Raw genomic sequence first — 14354 nt, forward strand, 5'->3', positions numbered from 1 at the left:
TTATGGTCTCAGACCAGATCCTTTGATCCAAGAGATGCAGCGTGGCATAGATAAGCGGACACGCAAAGCATCCCCACACCAGGGACCCACGCTCACCCCACACTTTTGGCCATGCCACGAGACATCCGATGCCCTGGCCATTCGGATCGTTGGGCGCTAAGTCACACTGATGCGGATGTCTCCGCGGCGTACAAGCCGACATGGAAACGGGAAAGCAGAGTAACCACATCTTACCGAACGCGCCTTGCCCACGCCAAGACAATAAACATTTCTCGCTTGCCTCGTCGCCTTGATGCCCCCGCGCTCGCCTCGGTTCTCCGTGGGGTCGCCCCTTCTACCACAACTCTCTTGCCTCATCCCGACGATGATTCTCTTCCGTTGGAAGAGGTACATCTCGGACATCAACTACCGCAAAACTGTTGGTGTGGATGACTGGCGTAGACCAACGAAAAGTTGCCGTAGAAAAAAATCGTGAAAAAAAGAGTCCTACGGGGATTGAACCCGCGACCTGCAGAATACATCGCCCTGTGAAGGGACGAATACTTCAGAATGATGAACCGAAGTCTGCCGCTCTACTGCTGAGCTAAAGACCCTAATCTGCTTTGTTGGTTTAATTTTGCATCTAGAAAAATTCAACTTCTGCCCCTGAGGTTGATGGAGCTCTTCAGCACTTGTCAAGACGGACCAGTGGCCAACAACAAGCCTCATGCAACACTGCACGGCTTCGCCATGCACACACAAATGACCTGGCCACTGCAACCGAAGGCTTATCTCTCCACATGCAGAGCAACGATGAGAAGAACAATGGTATGATGCCCCAGAAAAGAACGGCGAATCTACAAACACGTCCGTCGTAAGGATAGCGAGACGTAGCAAGTCCGCCAGACCGTACGGTGGAGTGAAAAGAAATTACAGGCTTTGTCTTAAAAGAGAAACGAGGGAAGAAAAGGTATGTGTGTTGATAGGGTGGTCGTACTCGACGCTTTTGCTTTGCGAACGAAGGTGGCAGGTGGTGGGTTTTGAATGCGAATGCGATGCTGTAAGAAACTAGTTGCAAAGAGCGGAATCTCTGGTATTAGAGCAAACCGCAATCCCGCAAGTTGACCTGGATGATAATGTCGTTGACGGCCGACATGACAAACTTGATCTGGCTGGTATCGGTGGCGCAGGTGAAATGTGTGTAAATGGTCTTGGCGTCGCTCTGGTTGAGGCTGACGAAGCGGTTGACAATGTACTCGCACGCCGAGTTGTAGTCGGAACCTCCCGTGTAGTCGCTAAAGTAGTCGGCCATGGGCGAGATGGGCAACTTCTGCTTGAAGAGATCAATCTTGTTGAGGAACAGAATGATCGAAGTCTTTACGAACCAGCGCGAGTTGCAAATGCTGTCGAACAGCGTGAGCGCCTCCTGCATACGGTTCACATTCTCGTCCTCGTACAGCAGCTGGTCGTACTCCGAGATGGCGACCAAAAAGATGATGGCAGTGACGTTTTCAAAGCAGTGAATCCACTTCTTACGCTCCGAACGCTGACCTCCGACGTCAAAGAGCTTGTAATTGAGCTCTCCAATTTTGAAATGCGTTTCTGTGATGCCGGTGGTCTTGACACGCGAACGCAGCACGTCTTGGTCAGTGGGGAGGTAGCCGGGCTCGGCCATGCGCTGGATCGAGTCGAAATAGTACTTGGCCGAATCGTTGAGCTGGTACTCGCGGCTTCGGGCGAAACACGCCTGGACACCTCCGTCGGCCCACAGGCCGTGGATGGCGTCGGCGACTTCTCGGGGAAGAACGGCGGACTCGATGCTTGGTGAAAGGCCAAGAATGATCTCGGCGCGTGGTGCGTTGCTGCCATCTGCGAGGGGGATATCAAGACGCTCCATGGCGTCGAGCATGACGCGCATCGATTGGACGGTATTAGAAAAGATAATCTCCTTGTACGACTCGCGCTCGTCTGAAGAGTAAGACCCATGGTTGATGAGCTTCATCTGCTTGAGGATGGTGGACTTGCCCGACTCTCCGGCACCGAGAAGGAGCATCTTGATTTCATTCTTCTGGGCCAGACGGTCCTTTTTCAGCTGTGCCTCAATGGCATCATTGCGCGCCTGCCCCTCCTTGTCAACTTTTGAAGCACCGCAACCCATCTTTGACGTAGTGGCCTATGCCGTGAGGAGGTGAAGTGTACGGATTCGTGATCGTGCCGGAGAATCGGACTCTGGATAAGTAGCGTAGACTCGCACGCAGTCTAGGACGACGCTGAGGCAAGGAAGCGCGAACGTAGATCGAAGCGTGGAAGCGATGACAATCGTCGTCGACCTGGTTGTATCAACGCCGAGCTAGCGATCTGTTCTTGTCGCTCAGTGCGGGAAAGGCCGGAGCTTTGAAGGCGATGACGATGTAGCAAAGTGGGCAGATGCACGTTGGCTCGAGGCGATGGATGTAGAGACAAGTGGGAGCGAGGCCGGCCGATAGCGAGGTGGCTGGAGGGAAGCTGAGGGACGGGGCGGACGCAGGCTCGTTGGGATGCGAGAGAGAGGTGGTGATGTGGATGACAAAGGAAAAGAGGACGAGGTGGAACGAGATGAGATGAGTTGCGAAAGGGCACGAATGATTCAAGCTTTGATGGTGACCGACACTCGAGCAAAAGCCACTTTGCAAGGACAGGGCGGGCGGAAACGCCGACTAAAGGAGAAAAAAGGGGAGGCGGCGTCGACGGGCGGGGAAGCCGATCAAGCAAAAATGCGCAGGAATCTCACCTTTGAGAACAAACTAGTGCCATTTGGTGGCACGGCGGCGTAACTCGAGTTGGCCGGGACCACGGAAGAAAGGGCTTGTGGGCGTGTGTGTTGGATCCGGTGGAAAAGGGGCCTAGTCCCTTTCTGTGCATTGTGGTGCGGTTCGACTCGTTTACGGTGCGTGCGTGCGTGCGTTCGTGCGTGCGTGTCTCTTTTGACTGTGTCCCCATCGCTCTGTGTGCTCTCTGTGAACCCTCCCATTCCGCTCCTAGCACTTCGATTGACTTTGGCCCCTCTGCATCTATCGTGTCGAATGTAGTAGACCTCTCTGTATGCATGCCTTGCCTCGCTCTCGCATCTGATACTTTGCTGTTCTCAGAGTGTGATGATGCCCTTTATGGAAGCCCTTCCCGTACCGTCTTGAAAGCTGGCCCGTCCGTTTTCTCACACACGCACATCGCACCACCAAACTCTAAAAAAAGGTCGACTTGAAACTTTCCAGCTTTCTTCTTCCTCTTTGAAATGAACTGAAAAGGTGAGACCTTGGCAGCCGTTCTCAACTCGCGTTTTCAAAACTGTGCTTTATTGTAATCCCCTGTCGCGTTGTCAGAATTCGAAGCGATGTCTTTAGCTTCGAATTGGTCGCTTGCGATGAGCATTACAGCCGTAGCGGCGAGTCTGAAACATGACTTACAACTCGGGGCTAGACCCGTGTTTCTTGTGCCTCCCTACTCATCCCGGTGGTGACAAGCGTAGAGCAAGGCGTGAGAGCACAGAGAGAGAGAGAGAGCCTCGATGAGCTTAGCGAGTTTGTCCATCACAGCGTTGGGTGCAAGAGTAGCGGCGCAAGACGATCTTACAGTATCTGCCTTCACCACTACGGGTCGCGGACGCGGACGTCGTCGAAGCTTTCATAATAGTTGAGCTGAGCTGAGCCGGGAGCCGATGGCATCTCATTCAGTTCTGATGCCATGACCCGACGGTCCGAGCTGGATGTGCATGAGCGTTGTGCTCACGCAAGGAGTAGGCATTCGAAACACACGTCCACAATATTGGAAAGAGGATGCATGACTTGTGGCTTGCCAGATAACAGCTGGAGCCTTGGCCTCTCCTGGCAGCCACAGCCTCGTGAAACTCGTAGACGACAACAGAATCGACATGCAGCCTTGCTGAATTGTTTTCGAGATGCAACGTAGATCTCGTCCTCAGCAGCTGCATCGTTTGTTTGCTATCATCTTCTAGCAACAACAAACCATCAAATCCCTACCAATAGCATGTCGGTCGTTGTGTGTTGTCCTTGAATCTTCACTCGATGTTACGTCCGACCATACTCTTTGCGAATCAAACGGGCTTCTCCGATCTCTTCGCGACCCTCTCATGAGCCATGGTCACTGATCCTCGGGCTTCTAGTAGTTAGATTCAGTCATCTGTAGTGACCATTCGGATGACTCGTATCAAGATGGGTGAGGAATGCCTCCCGCTGCGCAGCACAGATGAAATCTAGATAAGAAGCAACGGAATGCAGTCAACGCGCACCGAACATTGGCACGCGATCGGGTCACACCGACCAGAAGTCTTCCTTTTGGGCTCGAGCCAGCCAATTACCCGCGAGCGAAAAAAGGCGCATCGATGTGAGTTGGAAAGCGGACCAGAGAGAAAAAGTTGGTTCTCTCACTCTCTCACACCATCCTCGAATAGACCATCGTCCGGGTCTCAGCTACGAATAATCATACCCTTCGGCTCCGCAACGCATTCGACTGAACTTTCAGCATACCCAAGGATCTCTCAAGATGCCTCCGAAGGTCGACGTCAACGACCCAGAGAATGCAAGGCTTCTCAAGCTTTTCGAGTCGCTCAACCTGAGCGGCAACAGAGCCGTTGAGACGCTCACGAACCCAAAGCACACCGCCGCCCTCGAGAGCGTCATCACAGACAACAACCTTACCGACAAGTCCGTTGACCCCAAGGCGTCAGCACTCATCATCTCCGCATCTACGGCCAAGGAGGCCTCCAACAAGCAGAGCAGAGACTATGTCGTATCACGCATCGTCGATGGCAGTCTCACATCATCCGATCAGGTCAACGCAGCATACAAGTTCCTATCAAATATCGACGGCGAACCAGAAAGGGCCGCCTTTGACAAAGAGTGTGGTGTCGGTAAGTACTTCTAACTACGGTGGTCAGCAGCTTTGAAGGATGAGATACCAAAAACCAAAACGCATGTATTAGAGCCGTCAGGGAGAACTTGTTCTTCCGCATGGCATGCAGTTTCTATTCGATCTGACTCCGGCTGCTGCGCCGCTCCTCCAAAGGATCCTCCTGGAAAAGCCAGCTGACGCTTTGCGCCCTCTTTTGTCGGCTCCGAACATTCAACAGGCGTCGTAGTCACTCCCGAACAAACCCGCAAGGCAGTAGACGATTATATCGCATCCCACAGGTCCGAACTCGATCCCGTTGAGGGCTGGCCGAAGCTCGGCTCCATCCTCACAGGCGTCAAGGCGACACCAGAGATGCGATGGGCCAGCGCAGTCGACGTCAAGAACTCGGTCGATGCCGCACTCCTCGCCACATTCGGACCCAAGAAGGCACCACCTCCCAAGGAAAAGAAGAAATCCGCCGCTTCCGCTTCCACCTCAGATGCGAAGAAGGATGCAGCACCCGCCGGCCCTGTCGACCCGGATGCCATGTTCAAGGAAGGCTTCCTCGCCAACCTGCACAAGCCCGGCGAGAACCCCCAGATTAAGCCAGAGCTCAAGCAGCAGCACCTCGCCGCCACCAAGGGCATGGTCATGACTCGTTTCCCACCAGAACCCAACGGCTTCCTCCACATTGGTCACAGCAAGGCCATCGCCGTCAACTTTGGCTTTGCCCGCTTCCACGGCGGTCTCTGCTACCTCCGATACGACGACACCAACCCGGAAGCCGAAGAGGAAAAGTACTTTACCAGCATCCTCGAGACGGTGCGATGGCTTGGCTTTGAGCCTTTCAAGGTTACCTATTCGAGTGACTACTTCCAGCAGCTCTACGAGCTCGCCGTTGAGCTTATCAAGCGTGGCAAAGCGTACGTCGATCATTCGACCCCCGACGAGATCAAGGAGCAGCGAGGAGGTCCCGAACGTGGGCCCCGCAAGCCCTCACGTTTCCGCGACCGTCCCATCGAGGAGTCGCTCCAGGACTTTGAAGATATGAAGAACGGTAAATATGCGCTGGGCAAGGTCACACTACGCATGAAGCAGGACATTGAGAACGGCAACCCGCAGATGTGGGACTTGATCGCCTACCGTGTTCTCGAGGCTTCGCATCACCGCACGGGCAAGCAATGGTGCATCTACCCGACCTACGACTTTACCCACTGTCTCGTCGATAGCTTTGAGAACATCAGCCACTCGCTCTGCACCACCGAGTTCATCCTCTCGCGCGAATCGTACGAGTGGTTGTGCGACGCCCTCGAGGTGTACAAGCCGCGCCAGTCCGAATACGGCCGTCTGGCGCTCCAGGGCACCGTCATGTCCAAGCGCAAGATCCTCAAGCTCGTCAAGGAAGGCTACATCGAGGACTGGGATGACCCGCGCATGTTCACGCTTATCGCCCTCAGGCGCAGGGGTGTGCCTCCTGGCGCCATCCTGTCGTTTGTCAGCGCGCTGGGTGTCACCACGGCAAAGTCGACCATCCAGATCAGTCGTTTCGACCAGGCTGTGCGTCAGTACCTCGAGTTCTCGACGCCGCGATTGATGATGGTGCTCAACCCGCTCAAGGTCACCATCGAAAACTTGCCCGAGGACCACTTCCAGGAGCTCGAGAAGCCGCTGCATCCCAAGGCACCCGAGATGGGCACCAACAAGATACCCTTCACCCGCACCGTTTACATTGACTCGTCCGATTTCAGAACCGAGGACAGCAAAGACTACTTCCGCTTGGCACCCGGAAAGACGGTCGGCCTGCTGCAGGTGCCCTTCCCCATCACGTGCAAGTCTTTCAAGACGAACGAGAAGGGCGAGCCGATCGAGGTGATTGCGACCTACGGCGATGCGAACACTGCTAAGCCCAAGACGTACATCCAGTGGGTGGCGGAGCACGCAGCCTCGAACAGTCCGGTCAAGGTCGACGAGGCGCGCATCTTCCACCAGCTGTTCACCTCGGACGATCCGGCTGCCGAGGAAAATTTCTTGGACCACGTCAACCCGGACTCGCTCGAGATTGTGCGCGGCGCCATGGTCGAGGTGGGCTTCTGGAACGTGGCCAAGCGCAGCATCGAGCTGGCGCGTGCCGAGGCTACTGAGCGCACTCAGAAGGCGGAAGCGGACGCGGCCAAGGCGCGCGGCGAGACGGAGACCGCTGCGACGGAGGCTGCGGGCGCAGGTGCCCCCGAGCGTACGGCCGAGCAGCTCGTGGGTAAGGAGTTGGTGCGTTTCCAGGGTATGCGAACCGCGTACTTTGCCCTCGACCGTCTCAGTGGCGACCTGGGCCTGTTTGGGGACAAGAAGCCGGGCGGGCCGATCGTGCTCAACCGCATTGTCAGTCTGAAGGAGGATGCTAAGAAGGACGACAAGAAACCGACGGCGCCGGTTGCCTCGGGTAAGAAGGCCAAGTGAGAAGGAGGGGGATTGTACTGCTGTAGAGTTGCAATAGAGAATGCATTTGCAGAGTCAGTCTTATTGATGCGTGTGTATGAGACAGACAGGCAGAACGAGAGCGAATGATCTCCGCTCGGCGTGAGACGCACGAGCTCGAGTCAAGAGAACAGCTCGTCGACTCATCGTGGACGCTACGCAGCGATGCCCAACGTTGCATCTGCGTCTCACGCACCCGCTCTCAAACGCAGGTCTTCGCACAAACCAGAGAGTGGAAGGTTCCAAAAGATGAATCAAATTTACATTTTTCTACAAAGCCATCCATCATCTTCAAGCGGTGCTTCCAGCAGCAGCAGCAGCAGCTTGGGCTCTAGCAACCTCGGAGGTGCCGTACATGATCCTGTACTCGTTCATCTTTGCGACCTTGTCGGCGTAGGCCGCGGGGTCGCGGTTCATGAATTCGATGATCTGGTCGAGCGTGACGACGGAGAAGACGTGGGTGTTGTAGCGCTTCTCGACCTCTGTGATGGCCGAGGTGGAGCCGGTGACGCCGTCCTTGGAGGACTTCTCCTGGCGGTCGAGGGCGATGACTACGCCGGCGAGCTGGGCGGCGGGCTGGCTGGCGAGGATGTCCATGGCCTCGTTGATCGCTGTGCCCGCGGTGATGACGTCGTCGAGGATCAGCACGCGTCCCTTGAGCTCGGCGCCGACGAGCGAGCCGCCCTCGCCGTGCGTCTTGGCCTCCTTGCGGTTGAAGCAGAATCCTACATCCACGCCGTGGTTCAGCTGCAGCGCCATCGCCGTCGCCGCCGCCAAGGGGATTCCCTTGTACGCAGGCCCGAACAGCACATCAAATTGCACCCCCGCCTCGACAATACGCTGAGCATAACACTCGGCCACCTTGAGCACCTTGGCTCCCGTGTTGAACAGCCCTGCGTTGAAGAAGTACGGACTCAATCGCCCGGACTTGAGCGTGTACGGCCCATCGAACTTGAGGATCGCACTGTCGAGCGCAAGCTGGATGTACTCCGACTGGTATGGGGCCAGCTCAACCTTGGCGGGAGCTGCGGCAGGGGCATCAGCAGCAGCGGTGGAAGAAGACATGGCAGCTCGTGCAGCGTCCTCTTGATCCGAAAGTTGCAGTTCAGCGTCCTTGGCGACCTTGTTTGCTTTCTTGGAAGGTTGCGATGAGAATTGACGTCCTCCGTCGGCGCTGGAAAGGTCCGTGTCGAAGATGCGGAACGATAAGGCACTGTTGTTGTAAGGATGTTGATAAGAAGAAAGACGCGGAGAAAAATTTATAGTTTGTTTTTTGGAAGATGGTCAGTTCGCGAGTTGCGGATTGAAAAAAAATTGGAGTGCGGGACTTCTTGGAAAAACTTACCTCTTCTCCTGCTTGTCAAGCATCAGGTTGACGCTGTTGACCGCCCTCCAAATGGGGAAGCTCAGCTTGTACTCGAGCTTCCTGCCATCGTGTTCCGAAGGAAGCACATCAATCACGTAGCTGCCCATCTTCTTGCTCTTAAGCAGTTCGCCGAATTCGCCAGGCACATTGTCCAAGATCGGATAGTGGTGGGCGATCAAGAATGCCAAATCCTTGAGCTGCGCCTTGAGCACAGATCGCTCCTCGATGTGCGGGCGTACCGACAAGAGACCGTCCGAGATGATCCTCCACTTGCACTCGAGTGTGCCGTCGCGGCCAGCGTCCTGTCGACCCAAGCTCTTGATGCCGCAATTGATGAGTCGGAGCAAGATGGGGTTCATGTGAGGGTGGTTACCGCGGCCGGGGCCACCGCCGGTGATGACGGCGCGGGCAGTGGTCGAAGTGAGGTAGACCGATCGCAGTGGTTGGTGGTTTTCGTTTCGCACAAGCAGGTTGCGCAGCGGGAACGTGTCTTTGAGGTCAAAGAATTTCTTGCACGCCTGTACCTGGTCGTTAGAAGGCGGGATGTATGCGAAAGGGTCCTCCTTGTACGGGAGACCACCGGGAATACCGTGTCCTTCAGCAACCTGCTTTTGCTGAGCAGCCTTGCGTGCGCGATCGGCAGCATGCTTGTCCTCCTTGACATTGGTGCCTTCGGTCGCCTCTTCCACCTCAATGGGCTCGGTCTCGTCGACAGCAGCGACAGCAGCTTCCTTAGCAGAGCTGTCGTCCTCCTTCAGCTTCTTGGCGGCCGGCTGAGCACCGTCAGCGTCAGCGGCTTCGGGAGAGAGCTCTCGCTTGACTGCGTTGGTGAGCGACTCGCCGTCGGGTCGTTGTGCATCAAGGTGGTCCATGGCACGGATCATACCAGCAGCCATACCCTCGTCGTCCGGGTTGCCCACCTTCTCGAGCAAGGCAACAAAGAATCCACCCGTGTCCTGGAGGTGAGGGTAGAGACGCATACAGTGCTGTGTGCCGAGTGCCTCCTCGTCACCTTGAGGCCAGAGCGACTTGGGCGTGCGCGAGGCGAGATCGGCGTCGAGCTCGTTGAGCTGCTCCCAGTCGTTGATCCATGCAATCTCGGGCAGACGGTCGCGGTACTCGGCAGAACCGATTTCGGGATCAGCAGCTGCCTCGCCTGCCTGTTCTGGAGCGGCAGATTCGTCCTCAGCAGCAGCGGTGGTCTCATCCACCTCACCCTCTGCGTCCTTCATCTCTGCATCGACAAGCTCGCCTTCTCCATCGGCAGCAGCAGCGTCAGCGGCATCCACAGCAGCAGTCTTGGCCACCTTCTCCTTGGCGTACTTGGACTTGCCAAAGAGGTGAGCGCCTCGGCCAGGGGCAGCCCTCCAGGTGGTGAGACCCTTTCGTCGAACGAGCTCGGGCAATCTCGAGCTGCAGTCGACGATGCGGACCTTGCCTTCGAAGCGACGCAACGCTTCGGCGACGACGGCTTCATTCTCGATGGGGTTCATGGAGCAGGTCGAGTAGACGAGGCGACCGCCCTCACGAAGCTGGTTGAGACCGCGCATGAGGATCTTGAGCTGGAGAGCGTGCAGACCCACAGCGTTGTTGGGCGTCCACTCTTTCCAGATGGGCACGTTCTTGCGAATGGTACCGTCACCGGAGCAGGGCACGTCGGCAAGGATGCGGTCGTACTTCATGGCAGTTTGAATAACCTCGGCGCCCTCGTCAGCAGCCTTCCAGGGAACTTGAATGGACTGGTAGTTGGAAGCGTCGAGGTTAGTGACCAGCAGGTTGGGCGAAGGAAGACGCTGCGACTGGTGGACAAGCATGTGGGCGCGCTTGGTGTCCGAGTCGTTGGCAATCACAAGACCAGTCGGCATTGGGTTGTAAGCGCTGGGAGCCGAGGTGAAGGGAGAGTGAAGCGACTCGATCAGCTGAGCCGTCTTGGAACCAGGGGCAGCGCACATGTCGAGAACGAGGTGGTGGGGCTGCACATCGAGGAACAGGGGCGGAAGCATGGAAACAGCCTCCTGACGGCTGATGGAGCCGACGTCAGTCTCGTGAACAAGGAACTGGTGGAAACGCTTGAACTCGGGCGACTTGCGGATGACGTTCTTCTTGGTGTTGAGGTGCCACCCGAGGCCATCCGGGTACCAAGGCAAATTCTTGGGCGGGTCGACTTTCTCGCCATCGAAGGTGACGTTGGAGAGGAAGGGAATGTAGATGTCCTGAAGCGCCTTGAGAAGCTGCGGTGTGGTCTCCTTGCCGGCGGTGAGTCGGAAGGTAGTTGGGAGAGGCGTGCGCAGGTAGTCCATGAAGGTGGCCCACTCGGAAGGGTCGAGGATGCCCTGGTCGATGTAGTAAGCCTCGAGGCGGGCATTCTTCTGGTCGCCGGGGAAGTAAGATTGGCGCACTCCCTGACCATTGCTACCACCACGTCCGCCCCCACGTCCGCCACCACGGCCTCCTCCTCCGCGACCACGTCCCCCGCCACGTCCACGTCCACGACCACCTCCTCGTCCTCCTCCACGGTTACCACCACGAGCCATTTTGCTTTATAGACTGCTTCGAGGCTGCAAAGAGTGTTGACACCGGATCTGAGCTGGACAGTAGATGCACAGATGTCGGCGGCCTCGATCGAGTTTGGTGTAGGTAATGGCGGAAGGATGACCGACAGTCTCGACAGTGACAAAAAAGGACCCTTTTTGGCCCATAACCATGCACTTTTGCTCTGCAGGAAATTTTGCATTTTGTGGGTTTTCTTCTTGGAACCAATCGGGCAGAATCCAATTAATCGGGAGACGGAGCCGAGAAGAGGCCAAGTTGTATTTTGGACGCTTGGAGCGTGCTTTCGAACCTCTCGAACATCCTTTGTCTTTCTTCCTAACGTCCTGACATCCTTCCACATACCACTCGACTCCCTCTCGGCTTCAACAAGGTCCACTCCGCTCGCAGACCAAAGAGACTGGATCGCACCCTCACACCGGCAGAAACGCCCACATCAGCGATGGTCGCCGCTGCGTCATCGTCAGGTGCTACGGACGCGCTTGACTTGATCCGAACCTCCATCCGAAATGCAGCCAATCAGTCGGACCCTCTCGCATCCATCCAGCTCTTTGACGACCAATCCACACCAGTCACCTCCATACTACAAGCATCCACACTCAGAATTGGCGATGTATCGCTCGGCAAAACCGCTACCACGCGTCTAGCGCGCTCGCGAGACGAACTAGCAGCTCGGCTTTCTTCTGGCAACCCTCCCCACCCCGACACGGAGCCCTCGTTCTTCTACGACTGCGAGGCGGTCATTCTCGCACTTCAGGCACGCGATGAACGTCCAGGTGCCTACCTTGCACAAGCAGCCACGGCTAAAGTGGCCTCGTTCCCGACGCTCGACCGAGCGGCGATTCTCGATTACCTGCTCGGCAAACGTGATGATTGGGCTGGTGTATTGAAGCTCTCCGATCTTTCTGCAGCAGCATCAGTGGCGACCGGCACCTCGACACTTGCTTCCGCCAGCGCCCAGGCCCCTATAACTGCGGACGCGCAAGGCATCAAGCGGCCGTACAAGGTGAATGCGCAAGATGTCGAGTACGTCAAGCGTGTCAAAGCGCAGTACGAAGTGGTATTGCGGACGAGGAACGATGCGCTTCGCGGCAATATTGCGGGATTGACAGGAGGTGCGGCTGTCTCGCGCGTTGCTGGATCTAAAGTGGCCGACTTCGAGAGCTTCCGCCGTGCGTTTTCGGCCAAAGTGGAAGCGGCGAGGAGATTGGCGGGCAAAGGGGCACCGCCAGGCAGCGCTCAGCAAGCGGCTCGTTCGGGGGTTTCGGCAAGTGGACAGGTGCGCAAGCAGCGTGCGCAGGATCCGATCGTGGTGCTCTCGAGCTCGCCGACGAGCTTACTCAACATGTTCAACATCAAGCAGTTTTTGGAAGAGGGCATCTTTGTGCCGCCGGAAGAGGCGCGTCAGAGGGCTCGTGGCGTAGCGGACCTTGTCGTCTCGATCACCAGCCGCGGAGGCACGGCGACACAAGGCGGCTCGACGGGTGTCGGCATCGGACGCCGTATCTTGGTCGTGGATAGCGCAGAGGCTGTGACGCGTCTGGGTGGATCGAGTGCATCTGCGCCCGGCGCAGACCCGTGGAGCCGTGTGATTGCTGTCTTCACCACCGGCCAGGCGTGGCAGTTCAAGACGTACAGATGGAGCGAGCCGAGGGAGCTGTTCAAGAATGTCATGGGTGTCTATGTGCGCTGGCACAACGACCCCCAGAACCCCAACATTCGCGACTGGAACGTCGTCGAGGTCCAGGTGGATCGTACCAAGAGGCATACCGACAAGCAGGCTGTGAGCCACTTCTGGCGTCAACTCGAGTCGTGGACGCAGCGACGCAAACCGCATCTGATTGCTTAGCAGAGCTTCGATTGGCTCGTAACATCACGCGCTGCCAATATCACTCTGCAACCAATGTACTTCTAGAACTGGCGCCAGAAGACTTGCGGGCCACAGACCTCGCTCTGTCGACGAATACGAAACGACACTCTCGGCACTTCGATACGCGGAGCTCAGGTGCAGTCTGTGTGGAAAGAGTGAGAGAAGGGGATACGATGTTCCTGAGCGTACACACAAATACAATAGCTTTGTTGCTGTTCCAAAGATAAGACACACTTCCATATGAGACCGGTGAAAAGAGAGACCTTATCACCTCCGAAGCAGACGAGCCGAGCGCCCCAACGCTACTGGCGGTGGGCTTGCATTTGTGCCACTGACCTGCTCAGCCGATCTGTTGCGCGATGAAACGCGGGTGGGGCCTTTGTCGTCGTCCTCGTCACCTGCTGCCGCTGACTGTGGCTGCTTCACATCGACGCCAGTCTCTGTCTCTGCAGCTTCTCCGCCTGGCTGCTTGGAGCGGTCGGTGGTGGCGGGGTGTTCGGCAAAGCTGTAGTATTCACGACTGTACTTGTCGACCTGCCAGAGGGCGGTGGAGGCGTCCCACTGTGCGCCTCGTTGGCGCCGCGCCCATACAAGCAGGCTGTTCCAACCAGCTGAAGATGTGGCTGCTTTCGACAGCTCCACTGTCTGCTCCTCTTGTCGGTCCACGTCGAGGAACGGTAGGGTGGGTGAGTTGCCACGCTGGCGTCGATCTGCGGGCGCCTCCTCATCTGCGTCAGGTTTGTTTGCTGCGTCTGCACCCGCGGCCGACGCCCCTGCTGTCTCTGGTGCCGCAGCTTCAGCGGAAGATAGCGGAGCGGTTGCAGAAGTAGGAGCGTTGATAGTGGATGCGGTCGAAGCGTCGATGGTTGCGGCGGTCCCGTCGGCAGGTGCTGCCGATGCAGCAGCATTCGGCTCTGCCGTTACTGCATTTGCGCTGTTGTCTGTAGTCGCAGCTGCAGCTAGCTTCTTGGCTTCCTCCTTGGCACGCGCAGACGGAGGCAGATAGCTATTGGAGTAAGGTTCCACCTTGGGCACGCGTATCAACACGTCTCTCGGTGTGGTGCGAACGGCCGGCATCTCCGCGAATGCGTTGGCTGACAACTGGGTGACTTCTCCAGGACTAGCGAGGTGCAGTTGAAACAGTGCAGGTGGATCCGTGGGACGGCGGCGAAATGCGTAGACCTGAAATGAAGAGCTGCGCCTCAGCTCAACCCACTCTTGGACTGCTAG

At 56.9% G+C, this 14354-nt stretch overlaps 5 protein-coding genes across 5 annotated transcripts; 2 read left to right on the forward strand and 3 right to left on the reverse strand.

Moving 5' to 3' along the window:
• Positions 1–1075: 1075 nt before the first annotated feature.
• EX895_004521 (uncharacterized protein) lies at positions 1076–2137 on the reverse strand (the record flags this gene model as incomplete). Its single annotated transcript, XM_029885115.1, has 1 exon — positions 1076–2137. The coding sequence occupies one exon, from the start codon at positions 2135–2137 to the stop codon at positions 1076–1078; it is 1062 nt and encodes a 353-aa protein (XP_029738357.1).
• Positions 2138–4518: 2381 nt separating this feature from the next.
• Positions 4519–7320, forward strand: EX895_004522 (uncharacterized protein; the record flags this gene model as incomplete). The annotated part of the gene is made up of 2 exons (XM_029885116.1): positions 4519–4885; positions 5105–7320. 2 exons carry the CDS (start codon positions 4519–4521, stop codon positions 7318–7320), a joined length of 2583 nt encoding a protein of 860 aa, XP_029738358.1.
• Positions 7321–7629: 309 nt separating this feature from the next.
• On the reverse strand, positions 7630–11238 carry EX895_004523 (uncharacterized protein; the record flags this gene model as incomplete). The annotated part of the gene is made up of 2 exons (XM_029885117.1): positions 7630–8551; positions 8684–11238. 2 exons carry the CDS (start codon positions 11236–11238, stop codon positions 7630–7632), a joined length of 3477 nt encoding a protein of 1158 aa, XP_029738359.1.
• A 458-nt stretch (positions 11239–11696) lies between these two features.
• Positions 11697–13103, forward strand: EX895_004524 (uncharacterized protein; the record flags this gene model as incomplete). Its single annotated transcript, XM_029885118.1, has 1 exon — positions 11697–13103. One exon carries the CDS (start codon positions 11697–11699, stop codon positions 13101–13103), a length of 1407 nt encoding a protein of 468 aa, XP_029738360.1.
• A 288-nt stretch (positions 13104–13391) lies between these two features.
• EX895_004525 (uncharacterized protein) lies at positions 13392–14201 on the reverse strand (the record flags this gene model as incomplete). The annotated part of the gene is made up of 1 exon (XM_029885119.1): positions 13392–14201. One exon carries the CDS (start codon positions 14199–14201, stop codon positions 13392–13394), a length of 810 nt encoding a protein of 269 aa, XP_029738361.1.
• Between the last annotated feature and the right edge of the window lie 153 nt (positions 14202–14354).

Source organism: Sporisorium graminicola, chromosome SGRAM_4, assembly GCF_005498985.1.
Source record: "Sporisorium graminicola strain CBS 10092 chromosome SGRAM_4, whole genome shotgun sequence".
Lineage (NCBI taxonomy): Eukaryota > Fungi > Basidiomycota > Ustilaginomycetes > Ustilaginales > Ustilaginaceae > Sporisorium > Sporisorium graminicola.